We start from the raw sequence: 27,965 nt of genomic DNA, 5'->3' as shown, positions 1-27,965 counted from the left end.
ATGAAGGGGCAAAGACGACACTGTAAATCTTTATTTTCAGCAAAAACATTTGTACACGTTATTTTTAGCCAATGACACATGTGTCCCATCTGGAACCATTCAGAATTTTCTTTTTATTTCATTAACTGTCATCAGCTCAAAGGCCTGATTAATACTTTGTTGCATGCCGACACATGCGACAATAGCTGATCTGTGAACTTGTAGATTTGCTATTTTCAGTGTGCGATACCAGCGTGCAACAAAGTATATAAATCAAGTCTTATTGTTTGCCGTGGACAGCAAAGCCAGAGAAAGAATACTGCCAGTGGTACTATTAAACAAAAGTAAGTAACAAAACAAGAAAGAAGAGTGTGTGTAAAAGATGCTTATGATCAACAAATATTATCTGGTGGTTCAATGTCAGATAGATAGATATGACACAAGGAGTGGCTTTTCAAAATCTAAATGGCTCTCCTTCCAATATGGTTTGTCACTGTCGCGGACTCATCTCTACCCTGTCCAAATGTTTGAGATCAGAGCTAATGAAAAATAAATAAATAAAAACAAAGGAGCAAGCGACAAGATGGGCATGCCATTAATAACAATTTCTTCTTGTGGTACAGCTGGTGTGTTGGAATATGGTCCAGAAAAGGTACATCTAGCTGTTGACGTACACAGGCTACAGTTGCCAAAATTAGGCTTTCACTAAACAAAAAGTTTTAAACCAGAAAAAGCTATTTAAATACCTACCAAGAAACAATATCTATTTGCTGCTACTGTCATTTCTTTAATATAATTAAAATATAATTAAAAACAAAACAAAAGTATTTACATTGCATTCAGTCAGCATGGCATAGGAAAAGCTTCCTAGTCTAGTTAAACATATTGCTACTTGCTCATCCACAGCTGCACGGGCAAAAAGAAGAAAAAAAAGAAAATTGCCTGGGTTTACGAATGCACAGGATGCCAAATAAAGTAGCTCATTTATAGTTTGTTGCACAATCCTTTTAAACAACAAACTTTTGGACTACCACACTGCAGAGCGTAGTTCAGTCAGGATGTCACAGTATATAAATTATAAGCTTCATTCCCATCGTCATTGTCATACAACCTTAAAGCTAAATGGATAAAAGCAGATCTTTATATGGCAGTGGCAGCAACGAATGAGGATCACTTTGAAATGATAAACAAATTACGGATAACTGGGAGTTTTGGGGACAATTTACAAAGTCCTCTTTCAAGCATGTATCTTACATTAAGTACGAAGTATGATTATTAAGTACTAACTGAAACTGTTAAAGTGCGTATTGACAGTCCAAGTCTAATACACGGTCTTCTAAACACATGCAGTTACGTGTACTTACAATTTTTTCCCCATATGTAAATACTATGGTAAGCTCGAAGCGGCCTTTGTAAAGTTTTACTACAAATTAAATCCCAGTAAAAGGTGTGGAGTGTCTAACAGCTCAGGTCAGATTATTGTCAGGGGAGGGCATGGTGAAAAACAGGGCAACTCATTTTCTTTCTGAAACAGTGACTACATCATGCTCAAAACTACACAACACTGCCCCCCAGAGGGCATGAGTGGAACCTGAGGTAGCAAAGCCAAATCTAGACTTTGTATTTGATCATGTATGTAAAAAATAATAATAATGCCAAAGCAATGCCATTTATCGCAATAGTGCATTTTCATTAACACCAAAAATATAATTTACACTCAAGTTTTAACACTACATCGCTATAAAAGTATACACAAAATTATCAAGACAAAAGAAAAGTAAACTTCCAATGCAACTTTATGACAATGTCCTGGATCCTGAGAGAGAACGTTAATACTAGTAGTTCCACTGTACAGGTATTTCTTTTTTAAAACTAGCATTTTAATCCCATTTTTCTCAATATACACAAGCAAATAGGGGAAGTACTTACAAATTCCTTCAAAATAAAAGCCAAGCAGATATTGTGAATTTGAATATTGAGTGGGTGCGAAAAGTCCTATCAAAAGATATTATTTATGAAATTGTTAAGTTTAAAAAAGGGTACTTATGTCTCTTTAAGAGTAGAAAAAAAGTGTACTGTATATACAAAAATATACATCTTAACAAGACTTCCCAGCAGTGGCTTTTTGTGTTTGTCTTTCCTTCGATTTTGTAAACTTTTAAAACTATGCTTTTCTAGTGAAAAAATAATAATAAAAGGCAGCCTTCCAAACAGTAAAACAGTGAAATTTCATTTCAGTGTTTTTTTTATACCAAAATCCATGTAACATGTCGTAGTTCCTTCAAACTTAAGAAATTCTATAAAAACATTATTTGAAACTCATTTTCTTTTACCCAAACAGTCCATCCACGTTTAAAATGGAAAATGTAATTTGTTGTCCCAATGAGCCTCTTGTCACGCCACTTAATTGACGATATGGGGTCTAAAAGGCCTCAAGCTCGGGAGTGTCCGGTGTTGGGGGAGGGAGGGGATGTGCGTCGTTATGGTTGTTGGGTTGAGGTGACCTCAGTACACACCTGGAATGATCCGGTAGCGTACGGTCCGGCAGTACTCATCCCACGCCGAGCCATACTTCCTCCGGCAGTCGTTTGTGTCGCGCGAATTTCGGTGCACCAGCAGGATGAAGAAGTAGATCATGTAGTACCACGGCAGCAGGTGGCTGAAGCCTGAGGGTAGACCAGGGAAAAGTCATTAAGGTACTCCGCTACTTGTTTACGGTCCCCAAAAAAGGAGAGTAAGGCGTTCAATTCACTGTAGTATCTTTCCAAATGATTGAAACAGATGTTATATGATTTGGGGTAACATAATTATTACACTCAATGGTTTTTTTGTACATAAATACGTTATTACACTATGTGTACTTTGTATCTATCACAATAGATTTTACATTTGATACATTGTGCTATGAATGCAGGCTCACCACAAGAGATTGTACAGATACATTGCGCTGTGACTGAAAGGCTCACCACAATAGAGTATAACACAATCTAGCACCATAGATTACAACAGATACATTGTGCTGTGAAGTGTGAATGCAAGCTTACCACAAGGTAGGGACCAGGCCAGGGCCATAATCAGGTCTCCAAGATAGTTGGGGTGACGCACCATGCCCCACCAGCCAGACACCAGCAGGCTCTTCCCTGTGGCCGTGGGGATGGTCTTCAGATCTGGGAACGCAGAGAGAAGAGGGGAAACAAATTGGACAAAAAAAGATATCGCCAACGAGTGAGAGGTAGAAAGAGACAACCAGAGAGAGAGATCCACAAAGATAAAAGAAAAAGGTTGCTTTTGGTCAACCAAACACGGATGAGACAATAAAATGAATATTTCCCCCAAAATAGAAAAAAAAAGACAGCAACACATCTTACGGGCTAGTTTGGGGTCGGTGGGGTTTCTCCTGAAGTTGTTCTTCTGAGAGTTAGACATCCTGAAGATGTAGAAACCGAAGACTAAGAGATACAAAAGAAATCAAGACAGAATCATAAAATTAGTCCTTGGACACACAGATGCCTAATGACTCATTTTCAACCAATAAACAACGTGATGGTATCATTCTGGATCCTCCTATCCAAGCCTTTGAGACACAGGATGTAATGCATAATTCCTCTTCTGGGACAACAAAGCCTTCAGCTTGGACTTGCTGCAAGTCACTCTGAATAAATCAGCTAAATGCCTTAAAGTAAAATGCTCTGTCAACTCTTAACGTCCCTTGTGGGCCGATAAATGTCTTGGATGTGCTTTTCTGCTACTGCTACCATTACAACTACTACTCACGTTTGATGGTGATGATGGCCACGAGTGCGGGCAGGCCCAGAAGATTGGGATGACCCACCAGGTAGTAAGCTTGCAGGGAGTAGGTGAAGGGAACCCACACAAGGTCACCGAAGGCCAGCATGAAGCCAAAGCCATCGTGCATCAGGTCCATGGTGGTCAGAATGGCCTCCTGCAAAAGGACGTTTTTCAAAGTACACAGAAAGGGGTAATTACTTAAATCTGTATCACATTCAATACTTGTTATTGCCAACTCAATGTGAACAGTTAGGAATTTGCTGTAGTGCGATAATAATACAGCTACAATGGAGCTCAATACATCAACATGAAAGTCAAAAGTCAAAATGAAATAATGGAAATAACACAATTTCTCAGAGGAGGATTCAGAATCCAACTACAAAAGTGCCAAGTTGCATTACAAGAGACTAGAGCCGATAGCTAGATAGTGGAACACTATTGAGTTAACACTGTTTGCATGAGTAGTTTCACCCCTGCAACTAGCACTTGCTGTGTACTGAACCCATAATCAAAAGAAATGACTACAGTATCTCAGACTTTATAAGTCTGGTTCTTCGGCTTAAACTCTGATTCCTGGTTATGTACTAGCTGTGGTGTTAATTCTATATTTGCAGTTGCAGTGAGCTTGCCTCGTGCCAGAGTCCATCCACCACATAGAGCAGCTGGAAGACGTTGACCAGGATCATAGCGTGAGACGGCGCTTCCAGACCCTGCAGCTTCATCTCAGCCAAGGCCATAGCAAAGTTGATCACACACTGAGAGAGACAGACAGACAGATGGACAGACAGACAAAACAAACCCATAAGAGAGTGAGTTCAATTAATACTTGATGTTGTGAATATTTTGTGTTACAGGTTCTTGGCATCGGTGAAGCCTGCAGATTCCAACAATCAATGCTCATTTCTTTTGGCAATTTGTTTTTGCATTATTAGATAGTAGAGAGTAAAGTGACAGGAAATTGTGGTCGGAGAGAAAGGAGACGTGAAACCAAAAGCATATGGTCCATGCCGTAATAGCTGAGCCACCAGCTACCCTCCATCCACACATACATACATACATACATATTTAAGTTAGTTAACAACTTCTTTCCCCAGAGACACTTACCAAATTGTTTTACTTGAATGAGCACATTCAGGCAAAATGCCTGAATATGCATAACATTTGTATTAAATGGTAATGGTATACTGTAGCATTATGCTGCTTGATGCATATAAAACAACTTCATTCTACTGTATTTCAAGAGTGGAATTCCTGTTCACTCTATACAGAGATTCCCATAACATTTGGGCTGCCACACAACATTTTATCCTAAATAAATCAAACTGGGCCTTGCAGTGAAAAAGCAGCGCTTCCCCCTTGCCTTCAGTCTCACAAGCTCCCAAAGCAAACAAGATTGGTAGTGGTAGTAACATAAACCTTTTTTTAAGTGCCAGCAGTCAAGCTTTTACATTTCTACCATGCAAAAAGTGTCAGAATCAATAAGAAATGTTGATGTTCAAACATAAGTTTGAGTCGCTGATTGGCCAAGCACTCATCACTTAGGGTTAGTCGAAACTAGTTTTGCCACAAAATATTGCTATTGCGCCAATCAATCATACTTTTTATACAACCATTGGCTTTTCTAACAAAGCCTCTTGTTATTCACATTAGCTACTTCACTCTTGATTTCCTTCCCTTTTACAGAGTGCAAAGTGTGATCTGTCAGTGTGAAATGTGGCATGTTAACGTCAGCCCCACTGATTCTCATTTCAAGTATTTCAGATGAGAGATTGTTCCAGGGATTAGGAGCAGGGAAAGAGGAGATCAGAGGTAAGAGTAAGAATTCCACTCTTTTATAATTGAGGAAGCTTGTCCTGGGCAGAAAATATATATTTTTTTCATTACAAGTCAAAGAAGTGAAACTTGCCTTGTTTCATGTGGGGTTCAGGGAGATATGAACCAGGAGGGAGGGAGAGAGAGTGAGAGCTGGTGTGCCAGCAGAGTGAAAGACAGCAGGCAAAGGGAGGCAACAGGTGAGAGTTTGACTGCAGTGCAAAATGGACCTGACATGGAAAAACTAGCCCATTGCTTTTAATCACGGACTCTCAGGGTGGTCGCATAGTTAAATGGATGGAACCTACACAAATATTGTATGAAAACTGATTTTATGTGGTGTCCCAAGTGAGATCCATAAGTAGAGTATCCAACAAAGCTGGTTGCAGTTTCAAATTAACCACCAGAGGGTGCAAAGGATATACAGAATGACTGTGGAGCAACATTCCTGGCACAGACTCACTGTTTGTGTTGGGCAAGATGAATATCTCTATTAACGGCTACAAAGCTGTCAGCTGCACTTCATCAGCTAATCGTACACCATAACTCTGGCAAGATTTCACAGTATAATATAGATGGGACTATTTAGAGAACAATAATGTCGATATGTACGTTTCCCTTAAAGTTTTGTTTATAAAAAGGCCACTTTCTTTTTGATCGATCCTTTGTTTTTCTCCCCAATTTACTTTATTCTCATGCCAATTCTCCTCAAACAATTAACTTTGGTCCCTGATGCTGCTAACACCTACTTGAGTCTTGGTGAAGCTGTAGACAACCACATCTCTAACACATTGAGTCACAAGCAGCTTCTTCTACCCCGACAGCGAAGGGTTTCACCAGGAGAGTGTGTGGGAGGAACATGCTATCCGCCCCAGTTCTATTCACTGGTGAACAGGTGCCCTGACAGACTAGTGGAGTCGCTAGTGCAGCAACACAAAACACAAACCCAAGCCGGCTTGCCACCAGAGAACACGGCCAATTGTGTCCAATGTGTCAAGTGTTCAGAGGCACTGTGAAGGAATCCACAGAGCCCCCGTGTCTCCACAGTGGCGGGCAGGAACTTTACCCCTGTGCCAGCTGGACACGCAATAGGCCACTTTCTTAACCCTTTAAGACCTGAGGCGATTCTTAAAAAAATTGAAAAAAATAAAAAAAAAGTTTCAGATTTTTTGAAAATAGCCGATCTACAAGTTCATAACGCGGCACTCGGTGCCGCGCTATGAGCTTGTATATCTGCTATTTTTGAATAGCCAAAGAATTCTAAAGTGACACAGATGCGTTCCAGGTCTTAATGGGTTAAACTGCCCTTTGATGGGATGGGAACAGTGTAAGAATGGTTAACCGCAGCTGGTGGAATAAATTTACACCTTGATCAAACTGATGGCTATGCTGTAAAAGGTTTGTAGTGAAGAAACACTTTTCAGTGAGGAAATGCCATGCTTTCATGAGACTTTTTTCGTAGGATGTGAACTAGTGAAATGAGGTGAACCAGAATATAGCTCAGTTTATACACTGTCAACTGAAATGAGAACATAGTGTCAAATTAAATTGACTCACCCAGCCAATGAGACCAGGGCGCATCTCACAGAAGAACTTCAGATCAAAGTTTTTGATGCGTGGGTTGAGCTCATGTCCTTTGAAAAAGTCATAGACCACATTGCCTGAGGAAACAGAATGACAGAAATAAAGTTGACATCATCTAATGGAGCTGTGGGATGTTTTTAAAAATGATATGCATTTCTTGCATATTTATTATGTACCGTCTCCAGTTTTCAATTCAAATTGTAGACATATACATACGTGTATATAACAGAGGTCCATGAAATATGAATGGGATGTTTAAACGGTTAACTGTTTAAATGAAAACCACTATCGGTTTAGGTCTGAAAATTACATATTATAATAATTTTAATATTGTATACAATTGTAACTCGTCCAAAAAGCTGTGTTACACGCTCGTTCCTATTTTTCCAAAGTGAATGTTCTCAATTCTCAGACAATATTGAATACGTTCTACAAGTGTTTCATTCTAATGTGGGATGCGCATTGCTTTCATTTTTAAACAAAAAGCTTTGCTCTGACACCGTAGCTGATGAATATTGTCTAGGAAACCACACAACAGTGGAAGACTGTTTATCTTTATTTGGACACTGTTCACCTTGTAGGCTCTGTCCGCAATGAGACGGCAGGCTTACCTTATGTTATGTCACTATGATCTACTGTGGATAAATATGGATGTACTGTAAATATATGTATGCAATACACAATTCTTGCATTAAAAGTCCAGTACATGAATGTGAATAATATCTTCAGTTCAATGAATGAAGATGTACTTTTGCAGGATTTCAGTTCAACCACAAGGGGGCGTCAAACTACAATTACCAACCGGTGCTTCAAACTCCAACATATTTTCCTCTGCAACAACTCATGAAGAGAATCAAGAGTCAAGAAGGGTTCATGACTACATTAATGAGCTTCCTGCCAAAACTACACCCATTCCTTTTCTCCCTCTCTCACACACGCGCACTCTTCCTTACCAGAGTTCCCTCCTAGTGCCAGCTGGTCCGCAGGCACATAACGGGAGCGGATGTACAGGTAGACACTGAGCAGGAAGGAGACCAGGAAGGTGGCCACGCCCAGTTGCAGGAAGTGGCTGTGGATGTAGGTGAGGTCAATGCCCAGGTACACGGCTGCAGCCACCGCCACAGCACTCGTCACGATGGCAAAGAAACCTGGAGTGAGAGAGAGACGGACAGGGACAGAAAAATATATATTAGGAAAGGTTGAGTTGAGATCTTTGTAATCATCAAGTTAGATTGTTATCCAGTTAATTTCCCAGTAATGAGAAGGCACTGTAATAGTCCAAATCTAAATTAAAAGGTACCATTAGTGGACCAGAAAAGCTTTAGACTTCCTTCTTTGAATTAAGAGCGGAAAAAGGTGGAATCAGTACATTCCTAATGTTTCAACCAAAATAAAAATCTTTTGCCTAATAAGATTTGAAAGCACAGAAAATAAATTCATTCATTCACGTTCAACAGAGTGTAGGGCAAAGGTCAACACAGTAAATGGCTTTAATTAAATTTGTTCAATTGGTCTCATTGGACCAGCGGGAGCCTCACCATTGGTTCTGTACTTCAGTCGCTCTCCAGATTTCAGCGGCATGCCCTCACTCAGCTAGAGAGAGAGAGAGAGAGAGAGAGAGACATAGAGACATAGAGACATAGGAGACTTATTAACCTGTACTTCAGCAGGTAATTTGACTAAAACACAGTCTAATTATTTGGAGTAACAGTAGTCACGCTGTATGGCATGCAATGGCCTTGGCCCATGTGCGCACACACACGTCCATCCCGTGAAGAAGGTGGATGTGTACTGCCTTTCATTCTCCTCAGCAGGACAGATTTTCCAAGAAAGCTCAGGATTTTGAGGTTACAGAAGCGTGTTGGTTACAAGCTCACTACTTAGAGGATTGAAATAGGGCTCCAAATAACTATCGATTATTTTCTTAAAATTTTCTTCTTGCTTAAAGAGCAGAGAATTAACATTAGGAATGACCCTGGCTGGATGCATATCAATGGTCCATTGTGTGACCTGCTAAGTATTGTAGGTGGAGGCATACTGTCAGATGTTCTGAAGCAGTCCAAAAAGAACGTTTGGATCACATTGGCTGATGGAGTAAGGAACTAAATTACGACATCTGCAAGGTAAAAACTAGTCATTTCCTATACAAACATGTTTCCCACTATTTATGCCATTGTAAACCTAAGTAAAATGTATCACACATTATTAAAGTAAATGCATGCCACAGTCCTGTTACTTTTCTGACAGTCCTCGTACTTAGAATTATGTTATTAGTTTGTGCATCAGTAGATGTATTGTATTAACTGCCACACTGATATAATTCTTTTCAAATTAATTTTACATGTATACACACCAAAATAAGTGATCATTTAACTGAATTATGTGGTCAATCTCAGAATGTGTCAGGGCCAAGGCCTCTCCGACGATGAACCATGACCCCTGACCATTAATCCAATTCCCGACCTGTGCTACGCAACAGAAAAAACAAAAGTCATGTGCAGCAGTGGCCAGATCACGAACGGGTAGAAGATCACATGTGTGTCTCAGTCTCCATTAGCGCTGGTGAGAAAGTATGAGCAAGCGCATGATCACTCTGACTATTTGCATGGTCTGAGTGGAGAGAGCTGCTTTGCATGACATTATGTGACTGAGGCCTTTCCTAATGCCATGTTAAGAGGAACACCTCTAACATTTGTGCTGCTATATGAAGTTGAGCAATCACACTTTAGAACTGTAGAATTAGGCTGTCTGCCTGAACAACTTTTAATTGGGGGGCAGAATATTCACAACCTTTGTCATTTTTAATCGCTTTTACTTTATTTGTTTTATTTCCACTATTTCCACTCAAAATAAATAAATAATAAATAAAATAAATGCATTCCATAGGAATGTCCTTTATGCGAATGTCCCTCCCATTCTCAATAGAATGCCTCTTGTCTGCATCCCTTTGCGATTGGTCTCAATAGAGACATTTAGGGTACTTCTTGAGGACATACTACATAGTAACTGCACCGGTTTCATGTAACACTATATTTATTTGCATCTGTGACGATTGGAATAGGATTCAAATGTTTGTTATCGTTTTTCATTATGTATGTGTTTCATATGTTTTATATGCTGTTATCAGGGCGTCCTTGAAAAAGAGAGCTTGCTTATTTATTCAGGGCTTCCCTGAATAAATAAAAAGGAAAAAGAAAGAAAGTTCCATTCTCAATAGAATGCCTCTTGTCTGCATCCCTTTCGCTGTGGGCCCTTACCTTTCCCACGGGCAGCGCAAAAAGCAAAGCCTGGAAGAGCATCCAGAGGAGAACGACGCCCAGGGCGTGGGCATCCAAGAAGCTGTCCAGTGCAGGCAGAGGAGGAGGGAAGTTGACCAGGCTGGGGTCCACCAGGCCGCCCTGCAGTATCACGAAGAGGACCCAGGCAGGCAGGAAGAGCAGCCAGAAGTACACTCCTGGAAGCACAGAAACACACAGGCATGGATGAATTTGTGTTTATGTACTTGGGTCCCCTCAAAAGTAGACCAATCAAAGCTCATGCCACTACCTGAAAAAAGGTGCTGTAAAAGTGATATTTTGTTAAAACAAAAAGTTTATTGTTAAAAAAAAAGTTGAAGCTCTATATTGATAGTAATCATTGCTATGTGAAGATGGTGGCACGCATGCAGGCTGCGGCGGCTCACGAGAACTGTGGTGTTTTTAATTTTGTTCTGCTGTGCATCTCTGATGTAAAGTTATGAATTACATCATTACACAAAAGGAACTTGAAGTACAGTATTTGTTCGTAACAGGGGTCTTCCCCTCTCTCCAGCTTTTTAAAACACAATTACATTTTCAGGTGGGAAATTTTCATCCAATAATTTTATGGTGTTCCAATTCCAATGTTGTCTGCTCGTTTTGTTTCTTTTGTCACTTTCAATTTTACTGTTTATCCTGTATCAGTTCTCTCTCCTGATTAGATCACAACCTGAAAATGTATTTTCTGTACACTAAAGAGCTGGATAGATGGGGAGATCCTTATTACTGAACAAACACTCTATAGTAATGTGGGAATATATAGCTATGTAATACTTATTTTAACTGAAATAAATCACTTATACCCCCTTTAAGAGAATGTGCAATGTAAAGAAAATATAATATTTGGCAAATCATTTTTCTTGTGAAGTACTTTTGTTGTTATTGGTGATATATTAAGATCCCCATTTCCATAGGGCCAAATTAGGTACAGACCGTCACCACAATGGGACATGCAGTGTGGCTTTGCCACCGACCAGAAATCACCAGAAATAATTACATCATACAACACCATAAAACTGAACATAATATAAAATACTATTTATAGCAATTGTAAATTGAATAGCTAAAGGGGGGTTAATGCCTTTGTTTAATGAATCAAGATACCGACATGTATGCTCGAATATGCAAACACATATACTGTATGTGCAAATCAAATATACAACAAATGCCAGCAGAGATATAGGCAGACAAAACTTTGCTTAACAAAGTAGTGTTTCCATTGACAGTGTGCAGGCCAACATACAGAGACATGCAGCTGGATGATCGTGGGAAAGTGTAATACACACACAAGCACGCACACACACACAGACAGTGAGGCTGAGGCATGATGGGGGTAGTGAGGGAAATTATCTCTGCTTCACTCCTGGTTTGGCTTTATTTACCACGCCTGTGGTTAAAAAAGAAGTAACTGCTTTTGTGACGCTGATTTACTTATTTACCATTTTAGACATGAGGCCGATTTTAAAGGGTCTATGACATTCATTTTCACTTTTTTTATTGTCTCCGCCAGGCCGAAAGGCATGGCGAGAGTATGTTTTACCCCCTGTCCGTCCGGTCCGTCCGTCCGTGTGTCCGTGTGTCCGTCCGTCATTCTGTCATTTTGTGTACAGCTAATCTCTGGCACCGTTGGCTTGATCGCAGAGAAACTGTGCACACACACTCCCTGGATGCCAGAGCAGAACCTCTGCCCCAAAACTTTCACATGGGCCTGTTACAGCGCTACCAGGCGGCCGCTTTTTGCAAAACAAATTTTTTGACAGTACTCCTACAGATTTTATCCAAACATCACGCAATTCAGTACACAGTATCTCTATAGTCATGTGATCAACACGGATCTGTCCAATTTTCCATATTCTATCCTGATTGGCTTCCAAAGTTTGCAGAACGTTTTCAGCAAAATGCCTCAGATCATGAACGCAGCTTGCGATTTCCGTGAGATTTCACACGCACATTCCCACCAGGCCGAGGAATAAATGCCACTTGAAATGTTTCAAATCAGCCTCATGGTGGCGCTATAAAAGGCCGATTTGTGTTTTGAACTATAGCTGCACCGATCTGCGTGAAACTTTGCACGCACACTCCCTAGAGGCCAAGGAAAAACATCTGCCCTGCTTTTTTCACATTTGCCTTTCGTAGCGCCACCAGGAGGCCGTCTTATGTAAAACAAATGTTTTGATTTAATCCTTCAGAATGTATCCAAATTTCACGCAAAGCGGTACACATGATCTCTATAGTCATGTGATCAAGATGGATCTGTTTAATTTTTCATATTCCATCCTGATTGGCTAACATTGACATCTAAAGTTTGCAGGAGTGGCCCGTTTTGAACAAAATGCCACAAATCATGAACGCAGCGTCCGATTGCGGTGACACTTCGCACGCACATTCGCACTACGTTGAAGAATAAATAACACTCTTTTAACATTGCCCTATTATAGCGCCACCAGGAGGCCGATTTTTGCAACACTTTTCTTTTTTATATTACTCCTACAAATGCTGTCCAAACATGCAAATCGGTACCCATTATCTCTATAGTCAAGTGATCAAGATGGTTCTGTCCGATTTTTCATATTCCATCCTGATTGGCAAATTCTGAACATTGCTGCCCCACAATAACCTACCTGACCTGGCGGAGACCTGTGCTCCGAGGAGCACTTTTTCTAGTTGTCTCCGCCGAAGGTGGAGAATATGTTTTCGCTTTGTGTGAGCAAACATTGTTAGCCAAGCTAACATTGGGCAAGCTCCACGTGACACGTGTCAATTTGTTGACACCAATGCCTCTGATTGGCTAGAGGGACGCGTGACGAAATAAAATTCTATAAATAGGTGTGTCACTTCAAAAAGCCCCTACTTTTTGAAGTGAGGTAAAACAGGATCAATCAGACTTGATTGGAACAGTACCTTCAGTAAGTCCAAGTCACCCGTCTGTGCGTGTGTGTTTCCCTCTGAGAACACCTAACATTGGTCAAGCAAAGGCGCAGAAGGCCAAAGCTAAGAAAGCATACTCATCTACAACAGTAACACAGAAGAGGACTAGAGTTGAATTGATCCCACAACAAGACCGAAATCTTAATACGTATTAATATGTTGACACCAATGCCTTTGATTGGCTAGAGGAATGCATGACGAAATACAATTCTATAAATAGGTGTGTCACTTTTTTGAATAAATATTTCTTTAACATACACCTTTTTATTTAACTACAGTATATATCTTTTACTCTACTGTATCTCATTAGTTATTGCTATGATAATATAATTGCTATAGTCTGCTGGCGGAGACTTGTGCTCCGAGGAGCACATTTTCTAGTTCTTTATGTTTTTTGGGGGGTTTTATGACCTCAATTACACCCAAAAAATCTGAACTTTGAACATTCAGTGGATTTTCTGTGGTCTGGGGTTTTCTGAATAATTAGGCTGAAAAGTAATCTGAGCTTGGCCCTTCGGCAGTGAGGTCACAGCCGATTAATCCCGCCCACTCTCCTCCTCGCCCCTCCCCTCCCCTATTGACAGGCAAAATCCCTCACCAGCGACACCCGCAGGCAAAGATTTCTTTTTTCATTCCAGTTGAAAAGGCTTTAGAAATGTGAGAGAAAAACACCTGCCATGGATCAATGGAGTGGAATTTTTTGTTAAAACTTTCTATACACGTTTGAAGGACCATGACAAAGACTTTTAATGTGTGGTAAAACTGAACGTCATGAAACCTTTAAAAACGCCTTCTAAATCCTGACCTAAGTTTTCAGAAAATCTTCTATTTTTTATTCAAAAGAATAATAAGAAATTCCTGTTGCTACATACATAGCAACATCTAAAATGACACAGATGCTTTCCCGGTTTAAAAAAGGTATAACGTCGTATAGGCTTTCCCGGTCTTAATGGGTCAATGATTCACCCAACGGGTATGATGGCACCTTGGCACCTACACATTCAGTACATCAAGCTGGATTAAATCAAGCCAATGGCTTCCATTGAAGGCCATGTGATAGGTTTCTTTGACCAAACCAACGCAATAAACAACAAAACACCTGTTTTGTTGTTTCTGTGGCAGAAATGCAAAGCAAAATGCAGTTTCCCGTCATTGATAACCTACCTATTTTGCCTCCAAAGTCCAGGCGGGTGGTGGAGGTGGCAGGAGGCGCAGCAGCAGGCTTGGGCTTCTCCTCCTCATCGGCCTCCTCCTGCTGCTTGGTGTCGGCTGCCTTGGTGTCTCCGTCGTCCTTCCTGCGGCGGAGGTTGTATCGGGTCTGGTTCCTCTCCGGCTCCACTGGAGTCTCCACTTTCGCCTCCACATTCTGGAGAGAAAGTTATGTCATTTTTCGCATGCTGTGACAAGTCATCACCTTTGAACTAAAACAGTTTGAACAGAACAAAAATGTGTCCCGATACACTTACAGTACATTATGATTAATTTGTGATGGGCAATGATTCAAATCACCAACTCAATCGATATTTACCAAACAATAAACACACAAGCAAATCAATACAATAAATCGGTGCATAAGACTTGGCCGAGTGCCTATAATATGAGATATAATATGTAATGTGATTTTAGCATTTTTGATCGGCTGTTGAATGAGGCAAGTTGCAAACGTACTGCAATTAAGCTGCAGGAAAATGTTCAGTTAATTTCAGGGGTGATACACGGTGAAACTCCAATTAAAGTCAGTTGTATACAATCAAGTTCCAGTAAAATGTTTCATGTGTAATGTCGGCCTAAAGGGCCATCCATACCAATCACTATTACTTGAACTATAAACATAATTATAACAATATCATTCACCAGTGTCAGCGTTATAGCCGTTGTGTGATCTACAGTGAGAGAAAATCTCTCATCTTTTACAAGTATATTTAGTTTTTATGTTTTTATGAGTATACCCAAATAACCAGTTACAGGCAGTTTGTAGAAGCAGCACATGTTGAAATGCCATGTGACTGGCTTACTGAAGCATGCTCCAGTGAGGGGAGCCTCACTTAGCCGGAATACACTCACATAGAGGCAAAACACAAGGACACACAGACACCCAACATGCCTGCATCATGACATTCCATCAGCTTTAGGTACCAAAAAGCCTATTCACAGCCATGCAGAGAGCCAAGCCATGGGACATCAGTTGTTATTGTAATGCAGTTCACGTGACAAAACTCATCTTAAGAGTAACAAATACCTGCCGCCGAAGGACCCAGTGTTGATTTTCATTTTTAAAATTACTTTTTCAACATTGGCTTATACTTTTTGATTGGGTTTGAAGATTTTGCTGAGTGTTTCATATGACGTATATCCAATAACTAATAACAACTCACCCATATCACTTTAGAGCTGAATTATTCACAACATAAGTCTAATCACCATATGTGATGACAGTGGGTCCACAACAATGCAGGTGTGCATTTCAGTCAAAGGGGATATGGGGTATGGAAAACTATTTCCCGTTTTGTTTTGACATGTGAATCGCTAATTTTTTTTTAAAGATATAAAATAAATTTCCATAAATGTCTAGACTAAAGGGCCGTTCACACCAAGCAAGACGGTTACAGCGGGTAACAGGGTGGGGCATGCATTCCCTATTTGCATCATTTCCAACTTGCATTATTCCCCAGTAGGCCTCGGTATAGTAACTATAATTATAACAATAATTATGTGAGCGTCTACACTGTGCAGTCCAGCTGTGTCAGAGCCCAAACGGAGAGGGAGAGAGAGATCTCTGTGGTGCTGGAGGACATTCCAGACGTCCTTCTGATGGATTTTGATTGGCTGTCAATGTTTCGGTCTGAAAGTGACACAAACGATGTCGGTTACGAGTATCGTTGTCATCATATTTGTGGTGTGGACTCTATAGTTATTGTTAGAGATATCATGTTTGGTGTGAGCGGAGCTTAAAAGGCACCAACTATAACGATACCTATAACCATGGCATTCACTATTGTCTTTGTTATAGTTGTGGTGTGAACTCTGCAATCCACTTGAGTTAGAACGATTTTTAAAACAATATCTTTGTAGTTATCATTATAGTGCTTGGTTTGAACAGCCCTAAGCTGTTCAAACCAGCTTAGGGCTGGTTTGAACAGCTAAAAAATCACATTGTTTACCTTGTTGGCCGTGTTATTGTCTTCTGTCTTTTCATGCTTGTTGTTGCTGTTGTTCACCACCGGCTTCAAAGGCGGCAGGCAGTGAAAATGACAGAGGGATAAAGGGAAGAATAACAGCAGCAACGTGAGGAAGAGATACAGGCAACGTGACGTTCTAGTACAAGCACCATACCATGAGGAGGGAGAGAAACACAGAGGGGCGGGGTTCAAATCAATGCATGGATCAAAGCAAAATACAAATCTCATGACAGAAAAATGTTGTATGGCCATGTCCTAATTAACACAATATGTACAATTATTTCGTTTTAGTAACGTTGTTCCTGCTGTTCTACATACTGCCAACCAGGTGAAAAAAATCACAGTTTGCTTTTATAAATTATCTGAGACCAATATGGTTTTATGGAAGATGCTTCTGAACATATTGTTGCTAGTTTGACCATGCACTTCAAATGCTATAATCTTAAAATAACTAACCGGAAAAAAATCCAAGTATCTCCAAGCTCTCAATGAGAGCTTGTAGAATCTAGATAGGCTATTTTTGCTGCACAGCAAGCTTCCATAGAAGACTTGCTCGCTTCTATGGAATCCAAATGACTGACAGTCGTGGCGACTGAGAACTTTAATCCATGTCAATGACTGGATGTCAGTTGTGAAATAAGCTGTTGAAATCAGTCTCATAGTTCTGATCAAATGCTCGATGTGCTTCAGCCTCTAGCAATGTCAGAGATGTATTCCATTACTGTCTTTTTAGTTCACTACATCTGATCGATCCATTGACTCCATTGCTGAATTTCAGTTCAGCAGGTGTGCAACGTTTTTTTGTGTTCAAACATCTAATGACCCAGTCAAAAGACAACATATCCTCCCTCTGTCATTTAAACTCAAGTTACAACTACAAAATGTTAAATATTGTGTGAGAGTGGGCAGAAGTCCACTTGGGTGATAAATACTGTGATAACATGCAAACAGTTTTTTTTCTACATAATTAGTTTTGCCCTGGAAGGAGAGACCAGCTTTTTTGTAGACCATATTAATCCCACAGGGAAATTCAATTTCAGCTTCACCCAGCTGATGACTGCTCAGATGGTTATGATGAGCACTCCGGGGGGGGGGGGGGAGCAGTTAGGCGATTTGCTCAGGGACACTTCGACACATAGACCGGGAGGCAAACCGGTGACCTTCTGATTATCACTAAGCTACAGCTATGCTGCTTCCTACCCGGGGGCTGAGGCGAGTCTGCAGTACCTCCTTCAGGCTGGCCTCCCTGCGGGAGGTGGGCGTGCTCTCGGCGATGACAGCAGTGGCAACGGCAGCCGCCGTGCGGGAGGAGGAGCGCCTTGTGGTCCTGGCCGGGGAACGGGAGCGGCTGCGACGGGGGCGTCCTGGCGAGCGGGAACGAGACCGTGAGCGGGAACGTGAGGCAGAGGCAGAGCCAGGCCGGAAGCCAGAAGCACTCTGAGTGGAAAGAATATAAAGGATTAGGGTTGCACAATTACTAAAATGAACATCCCAATTACGTCCATATCCTCCATTTGCACCAACCGTCCATCCAGGCTATGGGACCGCAACCATGCCTACAGATCCTATAGCCTGCAAGGACCGTTCACAAAAACGCTAATAAACAGCTTAAATTTGGGAAAGGTGAAAATTTTGCTTCATCGATATCTTCCTATGCCAATGGTCAATGCATGGGTTCAGGTTCAGATTCAAGGAGACAAATGGATGAGGACAGAATCAATGACAATTTTTATTGAATATAGGATAGAAGGATTTTGCTGAAAATTGTAATCACACTTATTGATGCGTTAACATATTTGTTGCTCATCTTTGTACCATGTCTTTGGTCAAAAGATAAGTAATGATGAAAGACATGATGATTGTGGTGTGGTGTCATACTGGTTTATCACAATAGGTAACACAGACCCCAGTCACAGTGACTGGTACTTTACCTCACCAAATTTGATCAAGTGAATAATATACAAATGATTAATAATTCTACATACATGCATCTGCTGCTAGCCCTGCGTCCTGCGTCTCTGACGCACATTTTTAATAAAGGACGCATTAAACCAACCATCACAGCGTCCACGGGACGCATACAACCAAAGCGAGCCGCTAGCCACGCAGCCATGCTCCAAACCGAGCCACACAGCCGTGCACCACACCGAGCCGCGAGCCGCGCCCAAAGCGAGCCGCAAGCCGCGCACCAAACCGAACCGCGAGCCGTGCACCAAACAGAGCCGCGATCCGCGCAGCAAAGTGAGCCGCGAACCAAAGCGACCCGCGAGCGCACACCAAACCGCGAGCGCACACCAAACCGCGAGCAGCAAAGTGAGCCGCGAGCCGCGCACCAAACCGACCGCGAGCCGAAACACTGACGTGCGACACGTCGTTTTCAGATCGTTATTTTCGGTGCGACACAAGCATAAATCATTTGAAGGGAATCCCACTTTTTAAGAAGAAAACACCAGAGCAATAAATACTGCCGCAAACATCTACTTTTCTTAAACAAATATCTCTGCTCCGTTTACATAGATGGGTTTCCCGTTTGTAAACATGAGAGGATGATGCGCGCGCAGTGGAGGGAAGAGCCTGTAGAGGGCGCTATTACCCGCAGCAGCTCTGGCCATTGTACATTGATAAAATAAATGGTCTTCACCGGGTTTAATGAAAGTAGATTAAATGATGCAGTTTGTAATATCTTCTTTACTCAATAAAAATGATTTGTCGGAAGTTGTATCTGTCTGTATATAATAGCAGCATTATGCCTATTATGCCTATAATAGCAGCATTATGCCTATCTAAATCCCGAAAATAACAATAGAGTGAATGGCACTTCCGGGTCGTTCTACCTCCCGCATGCGCAGATTGCACACTCTGCTCTGTGATGACGTCGCGCGGAAACCCATCTATTCTCTTCCACAAAGTGTTGTTGTTCTTTAGTTCCTATCTATCTCTGCTCCTATGAAGTGTACATTATCTTTTTCATATTATTATTATGAACTTTATATTGTAGTTTGTACCCTGTATTCTGATTTATTTAGCTACAACTCTATTTAGCTACAACAAGTAGCTAAATAGAATGTACATTAGGACAGTGGTTCTCAACCTGTGGGTCAGGACCCCCAGGGGGCTCCCCACATGATTTGGGGGGGGGGGGCGGGGGGGGGGGTCCCCAGATGACAGTGAAGTCACAATTTAAGGACTTTTAAGATATTTTTAATACCTCAAGAAAGAAAAGAAAAAAGACTATTACTGCATCCAAACTAATCAACAAACTATACTATAAATACGGTCAAAATTGTGAAATAATATAAGAAATAGGCGATCTACAAGCAAGGCGTTGTGAGCTTGTAGATTAAAAAAAAAAAAAAACGACCTTGTAGATCTGCTATTTTGACTATGTATCTGTGGAACTGAGTTAAACTAAATGAAATGCCTCAACTCCTAATTCCAAGCGCTTCTCAGGGTGGGGGGTCCCCAGTTCAAATATGATTATTTTGGGGGGTCGCTGCCTGAAAAGATTGAGATCCACTGCATTAGGATATAATGTACACAGTCACACACACATAGAAGATATGGAGATTGGAGATCAAAGAAAACGATAGAAGGGGGGGGGGGGGGGGAGACGTGTAATTGGGGACCCATAAAATGTTTCTGGGACCCATTTGAATGACCACCTGTGGGTCCCGGGACCCATTACATTGAAAACCTAGCAACATCACTATCTATAAATTCCTGGAATATCTGTGCGTCTGTCTGTCTGTCTATCTGTCCTGAGTTTGCCCATTATGTGGAGAGCCCAGAACAATTCCAAGTTGGTGTGTAATAGATGACCCGACCAACGTTATAGACTGGCCTACAAGTACTCTGAAAACGCACTAAGAACTTTCACAACAAAACTGCAGTGCACTAGGTAAAATTAAATTATTATTATTATTACTTTCAATTAAATGTCACTCTAACGTCTTAGTGACTTACCATACCATTTACAATGACGTTGACTGATTTGATCAAATTAATCTAGTTAACTGATGAACAGCACTGCCCCACCCACTTCAAGTGTTAAAAAAGTTGTTACTCTCTTGCTTGAGTGGATTAAAGCAAAATAAGCATGGATTAAAGCAAAATAAAATCTCACGAGTGAAAAAATGTTGTTATGCCAAGTCCTAATCTGCGATTTATGAAACAGAGTGAAAGGACAAGCTTACAACGCTTTGCAGCGCAATGTAAGCTTGTACGTAGCCTATTTTCGGTGCGTGACATGCTTCCATAGAAGACATGCTGAGACTTCCATGGAATCCAAATGACTGAAATCAGTCTGAGAACTTTAATCCATGTGAGTGAGTGTTTAGACTAGAGATTTGATCAGTCCAATCATCTGTTACTTAGTGGAGCATATGGGAAAATAACACTAGACAGCAACATACTGCTAGAGTCTAGCTCATAATAAGTCCACCTACACAGGTTTATGGCCAGTTGGAGGTCCTACACCTCATTGAGCTTGGTGGGTAAAGCAGTTCAAGGGACTGGTGGGATTTTGAAACCCATCGACCACTGCCACTAACTAACATCATTACATTTCCAGTTCCAAGTGCATTTCTCAGACCATAAACAGATTTCCTAGACTGATACAATAGCATGTCAACAGTAGTTGTTGCACTGCATTTTTTGAGTTCTGTACAGAGCTCGGTTTTGTTTCTTACCTTGGCCCCGGACATGTCATAAAGAAATAAATTACCAAGAAAACTGTCTCTTGTCTTTTGTGCTGCCTCAAAAGACAAACATGAGTCACTACTAGACAAGACAATTCATGAAGGTTACAGTAACTTGATCCCTGCCTTCAATAGTTAATTATGCCTATGCATTTCACAGGTACATTACTACTAAACAACATACTATCATCTTACGTCATTTCCCTCAGTTTCACTACTCAAACAGTCGACTGATCATTGCAGATTGTGTAGGGTCTACCTTGATGTCTTGATCCCTGAGCTCCAGCTCCGTGCCGTCCTTGTAGATGACGGTGTAGAGCTGACTCTTGCCGTCGAAGCCCAGAACCTTCACCTCATAGTAGAGGTTGCTCCCAGGCCAGCGGCCCATCACCATGTCCCCACTCTGGAACCTCACAGTAGGCATGATCCTCATTGACCTGAGGAAGAGAAGAGGGAAAGCAGAGATGAAGAGAAAGAGAGAGAGTAGGAAACAACAATAGAAATGGAAACAGAGAGAGAAGTACAGAAGACTTGGGGGTTTTGAGAAAGTGATGAGAAAGTGTGAGGGAAGGACCATGTTAAGAGGGGAAGGAGGGGTTGATATAATCAAGACGAGATGCGATTGGAATAGTGGGAGGGAAAAAGGTGAGAGGAAAGATGAAAGAGATGAAGTAACCTTACGGCCAAATGCATACAGTTGCCAGGTTATCTAACTTGTTATGGCATGCAGCATTGAATTAACAGTAGGACAACGCAACTGATTGAAAAACCAGACCACAGCCACTCACAACCGTAACTACTGTATTTTCATTTTTGCAGCCGGTTTCAATGTCGGCTACATTAGCCTAATTCACAGGGGGGAGGGGATCTTCCTGTCAATAACAATTAACACATACAAATAATTTGAGGCAAAGGTGGCAATTAACTGCACAATGATTTTAGTCTCCTACAGGGTCCCCACACATTTTTAGCAATGAATTTCCAAAACTTTTCCAAAACTTTTCCAGAATATTTAGCCCAATTTCCAGGCCTATATAACAATCATTCAGCGCAATAATGTGTCTCTTACTCCTATGTAGAATGCCCAAAGATAGGCAGTGTAGCAAAAATAAAGCATAGAATATAGAATAGTACAATTTCATTCAAAATTTCGTGCAAAATTAGGGCATAGCTCACTGGAAGACTCATTATGGCATCCGTATGACTTATTTTATTTAAATAATATATGCCATCACACAGCCCGTTCGGCGAAAAAATACTTATGTTACATATTTCGTGTAATGTTATACATGTTTATGAAAATGTTTTGTATTAACAAAATCAATAGCCAAAAACAATGCATAGCCAAATATTTTTCCAGGACCCTTGATAAATTCCAGGACCTTTGATCAATTCCCAAACTTTTCCAGTACTGGATTTTTTTTTTTTCAATTTCAAAATATTTCCAGGAATTTCATGACCGTGGGGACCCTGCTCCTATAACATAGTAGAAAAAGTATTTTTGCAGAGCTACTGAAATGAAAGGTGTGTAATGAACTTGAGAAGAGCAAAAGGGGGGAGTCCCACACACTGTCTTCACTTACAGCAAAAAAGGTTTAATGCAGATACAACGTGTTGGTCGCTCGGACCTTCATCGGGCATCGATGCCTGATGAAGGTCTGAGCGGCCGAATCTCCCCTTTTTTGCTCTTCTCAAATCTCCTATGACAGAAACGCAGCCTGGGTACAATGAATCACAGCTTCTCTGCATGAACAATCTGTTTGGGCGAAAAGATGACGTGCATAACTGTCTACACTGCTTGCAGAATATTTCAAAGGGCTCATTGTCACTGTGGAATTTATAAATTGATGTGCAAGCTAGCTACTCTAGCTACTCTCTTCATCTACCTCAAGATACTGTACTCAAAGATTTGTCAACATTATTCACACTTTGTGAAGACCATTGCTTGACCAGGCTTTAAATATATTGGGTTGTAGGTTGGTATGATGATGAGTGTGAGCAATATAACTCTCAATCAGGCCATAGTTGTTTTTAATTACATTACACACTTACCAACTATTTTCCGTACTTTTACTGGCCTGTGTACAGTTGGATATCAGACATTTGATCTATGTTTCTGTCAACTATTTCAAATTCACCTCAACATGCCGCTTAGTTTGAACATCGTCTATCAGCAAGCAGTTCAGATTAGTGTGTGCCACTGTGACACAATGGAGCGGTCAGTCGAGGTCAGCACTATGGAACACTAGTGACAGTGACAGTACTACTGTAGAACTGCTGACATGCCTGTCCCTACTAGGTTTACCCAAAGCCTTCTATCTCAAAAGAGTTACGCCATTCAAGTCATCGCACCCCAGGACAGGAGACTCAAATTAGCTTTTTTTTGTTGTTGTGGCTGGTGAAGTTGAGCTATCTCTACTGGTAATCAATTCGACAACAGCAATACATTTGAGATTTCCTTATCTGAAAATGAGTCTGCCTGCAAAATAATATGAATAGCTGGTTGAAATTTGGAATTGTGAACCCACTTTGGTCTGTGAATGCCAAGTTAAATTTCCTGCCTTGCTGCTTCCAAGGTAATGAATGAATGAAGACAGCAAACCCTGTGTTTACGTTGCATAGTGGGCCTATCAGATATCTGACAGATCCATTACAAAAGAATCCCCAGGCTTATAAAAATACATCACAAGTGTTACTTTGCATCCACTTATTTCTGCTACTCTGCTTCTTGTCATTTGCCTTCTTTGGACAGTCTGCATCAAATAGGCCTCGGCCTAGCCTTTAAAAAGTTAGAGAAATTACTGTAATTAACCTATTATAGTTATAGATGTGATTATTGCTTCAACAACACCAATGTAAAAGGAAGTAGCCAACACAATGGAAACTTCAAATATAAATAGCTATAGAGGCAGGCTGCAGGCATTCACACAACATAATGAAAATCATCTGCCAGCAGCCTCTGCATGGTCTAAATTCTTGCATTTACCTTGGCGCCAACCACCGAGGTATGACAGGTAGCATTTACAGTTTGTTTGTTATTCACAATCCCATTTATACACTAGGAGTTCCACCAAGCTATGAAGGACTCAACAGGTCATAGAATTCTGAACTTAAACAGATGGTAAATTGAAACACATGCCCCTCTTGAATCTCGCCACAATTCAGAACCAGATAAATCCCCCACACTTACAGCAATAAAAGTTCAAATAATCCCTTCAAATCGTAGAAGTGTATCCCTCCTGCAGTGTGCCTCCTGTAATGGCCCACCAAGATTAACAACACAAATAGAAGCAAGAGTGAAACATGTGTAGCAGCTAACCCCTAATCCATTGGGCACAGCAAGTCACTACTCTAATCAAGCAAAGCCAAGCATTCCACAACTTCTCTCAGGGAAAAACCAACTCGATGTGACACACCCAAACTAAGTCTCTGCAGTACTCCTCCTGGTTAGCCTGTCCAATTCCATATGTGGGATGTATGGTTAGAACGTGTGTGACAGTAAGACCCGAGCTTAGATGAAAGGTTACGGCTGACGTTGGGTGGAGCTTTAAAAAAAGAAAGAAAGAAAGAAAAGGCTTTCCCCCGTGGCTGCATGTGGGGAAGCCACGCTGAAATTCAGCTGATTGAAATGTTACATGAATGAAGCAACTCCATCGTCAACAACAAACAGCACTTGTGCATCATTGCTGAACGACATCTGCTTCTGACATTGTCAATAAAAGGCAAAAATCGCATGTCTGCCTACCTTCAATAACCCAAAGTAAGAGACTAATAATATTAATAACAATAATAATAGCGCTTTTCTAGGAACTCAAATACGCTTTACATGGGGGGAACCAAACAAAAAGAATCAACTTTATTAGAAAAACAAAAACAAATAATTATGTCTAAGAAATAAGAATACAATCTATTAAAAAAACAGTATAACACAAAAACAAGGGGAGAGCATTTAGCTGGGGAAAGCAATTCTGAAGAGGTGGGTTTTGACAGCGGCTTTGAAGACAACACTTAAAACGTGGGGTACTAGGTAGAAAAATCTAATTTTAATGTACAATGTTCATTGTACATGGAAAAACAAAACCTAACCAATTCGACTTATTTGGTTGGGGGGGTCCAAGTTTAGTTTAATATTAGTATGTAACAATTAACCTTAGAGGATGTATTTAGGCTACTGAAAGGTTATATTGTGTGTATTATAGACGACCAATAACGTTACATGTAACGTTTCCATTCCAACAGCTCTTTTGATAGTAAATGATTGACTGCTTCATGTCAGACATACTACTAGCACATACCCACGTCTGCTAAATAAACATGTATGCAGTCTTTATTACATTGAGTGACTGACACATGTAAATACCACGTGACTGTAGATCTTCTGAATCTGCACGACAATGTCCCGTAAAGCAGGGGTTCTCAAAGTGGGGTCCGGGGACCCCCAGGGATCCTTGGGGGGGTCCAGGGGGTCCCCAGCAAAATTTGGCTGTTCAAAAAATAGCAGATACACAAGCTCACAGTCACTTCGTGCTGCGCTGCAAGCTTGTACATCTACTATTTTTTGATAATAAAAAAAAAGAACTTGGAAAAAAACCAGATGGGGGGTCCCGGACCCCCATCTGAAAATGTTCCAATACTTCGTGCTGCGCTGCAAGCTTGTACATCTACTATTTTTTTATAATAAAAAATTATAGCAGATCTACAAACTCATAGCTCGGCACGAAGTGACACGCTGCTAGCTTGTAGATCTGATATTTTTAATAGCCAACATATAAATGGATAAAGTGGTTGAAATGATTGTGATGCTATGTTAACTACTTTTGCTGGGGACCCCCTACCCTGGAACAAGGACCCCTGGGGGTCCCCGGACCCCACTTTGAGAACCAATGGCATACAAGCGCAATGTAAAGGCAGGAACTGCTCCTTTAAAGCAGACGAAGCCTCGTTCACTTGACAGAGGGCGAGGAGAGGAGGGAAAACGTCATGCATTCAAACAGTATTACTGCGGTAACGTTATAGTGAAAACACAGCAGCATGCAGATGGCATTACAGTACAGAATATAAATATAACTGCATTACCCATCGGCCGTCCACGTTATGATTGAAGTACAAGATGAGCGCGTTACAAAAATAGACCGCTGTAATGTTATATGGGGGCTGAAGAGCAAAGTTGATGAAGCTGGTTCTTCTTATAGCCAAGTGGTCACCGTCTACTTACTGCAACCTAACGTATCTAGCGATCAGCAGGCTAGCGGACAGTGTTGCCAGGTTCGGTGAGAGAAACAAGGCAAGCAACCATGTCTATGAAAACAAGTCCAAATGACGTGAGCCCTACTTCGTCCTTTAAACACCTTGGCTATTTGAAAATAGCCGATCTAAAAGCTCACAACGCGCTGCTATTTTCCACACAAAAAAAATAAATCTTCTAACATTCTACACATTCTGAAAAATGTGGAATATCTTTCCCCTGGCATAAAATATTTTCAGATGGAGCGTCCGCACTCCGCAAACAGGTGCATAAGTATTTGAAGTGTCCTTGACTTGAACATGTTTGAGAACCACTTGATTAAACAAAATAAGCAACTACACTTTAGAAACAAGCCCAAACAACCACCAATATTTACAAGCAACTTTACTGGGGAAAAAACAAGCCCAAAGTCGCTTATAATAAGCGGATGTGGCAACACTGCTAGAGAAGCGCATAGCGGTACAGCAACATGTCAAACCCATAGTTCTAATATATCACTCTATGGTCAAAGCACAAACCAATCACGGAAACAAGTTGTAAATGTTGCTAAAGCTGTCGAAAACGAAACGTTGCACTCATGCGTTTGTAAATATGGACATTCGCAACGTAGACACAGTCAACGGCGTCTAGATTAAGTTAAGGTTCCAGGACATAGTCGGACCCCACTCATAGACCCCACTACTAATGTCTAAAACCCGTTAGAAACACTGTTGCCAGGTTTTGTGAGAGAAACCAGCAACCAGGTCTATGAAAACAAGCCCAAAAAGAAGCGACTAGGCTACGGCTAATATTTTGTTTTAATCTTGGGGAAAACATTGAACATTTTTGAAACATTTAAACAACACAAATCTTGTATGGGGGTCCCTGGCACAACATTTTCAGATGGGGGGGGGGGTCTGTGGACAAATACATATTAATTTGGGGGTCCTTGATTTGAAAATGTTTGAGAACCACTGGTTTAAACAACATTAGGAAACAAGCCCAAAATAAGCAACTACACTTTAGAAATAAGCCCAAAGAAACCGCAACTAGCAATATTTACATTAAGCAACTTTACAGAAAAACAAGCCCAAAGTCGCTTATAATAAGCGGACATGGCAACGCTGGTTAGAAAGCTAACGCTAGCATCATTAGCCGAGCTCAAGTACCGCAACAAAGACAGAGACATGTAAATAATTAATTATAACTCAAACATGCTTACCGTAACTGATACAATTCCAGTGAATAAAATTAATCCGGTTACTACCTAAAAAAAAGGAATTTAAAAAAATCGTATTGTTATTATTATTTTTAAAGCGGACTTTGTAGAGCGCGCTCAGTCCCTCCCTCTATCCTCTCTCTCTATGGTAAACCTACCCAGTGACTGGGATGGCGCGAAGGCATCTGATTGGCTGGTCCGGTGTTCATTTTAAACCGTTCTGTTTTGCGATTGGTGGATGGTGGATTTTAACTGGTT

General features: G+C 40.9%; 1 protein-coding gene across 3 annotated transcripts; it reads right to left on the bottom strand.

Annotated features, from left to right (window-relative positions):
- On the bottom strand, nucleotides 1-27,847 carry lbr (lamin B receptor). 3 transcript variants are annotated; one of them, XM_080454072.1, is made up of 14 exons: nucleotides 27,711-27,847; nucleotides 21,524-21,701; nucleotides 17,768-18,004; nucleotides 16,550-16,612; nucleotides 14,553-14,754; nucleotides 10,422-10,618; nucleotides 8,703-8,757; nucleotides 8,118-8,312; nucleotides 7,138-7,241; nucleotides 4,398-4,523; nucleotides 3,754-3,922; nucleotides 3,348-3,428; nucleotides 3,024-3,146; nucleotides 1-2,645 (listed from the first exon to the last, which is right to left on the bottom strand). In XM_080454072.1, the coding sequence occupies exons 2-14, from the start codon at nucleotides 21,695-21,697 to the stop codon at nucleotides 2,485-2,487; spliced, it is 1,887 nt and encodes a 628-aa protein (XP_080310198.1). In that variant the 5' UTR covers nucleotides 21,698-21,701; nucleotides 27,711-27,847; the 3' UTR covers nucleotides 1-2,484. The 3 variants fall into 3 exon arrangements, with proteins under 3 accessions (XP_080310198.1, XP_080310200.1, XP_080310199.1); XM_080454074.1 differs by having other exon boundaries at nucleotides 17,795-18,004; XM_080454073.1 differs by lacking the exon at nucleotides 27,711-27,847 and adding an exon at nucleotides 26,341-26,468.
- Between the last annotated feature and the right edge of the window lie 118 nt (nucleotides 27,848-27,965).

The sequence above is a fragment of the Gymnoscopelus braueri genome (genome assembly GCF_963280865.1).
Source record: "Gymnoscopelus braueri genome assembly, chromosome: 16".
Classification (NCBI taxonomy): Eukaryota; Metazoa; Chordata; class Actinopteri; order Myctophiformes; family Myctophidae; genus Gymnoscopelus; species Gymnoscopelus braueri.
The sequence above is the reverse complement of the archived record's forward strand: the minus strand, read 5'-3'. Positions and strand labels throughout refer to the sequence as shown.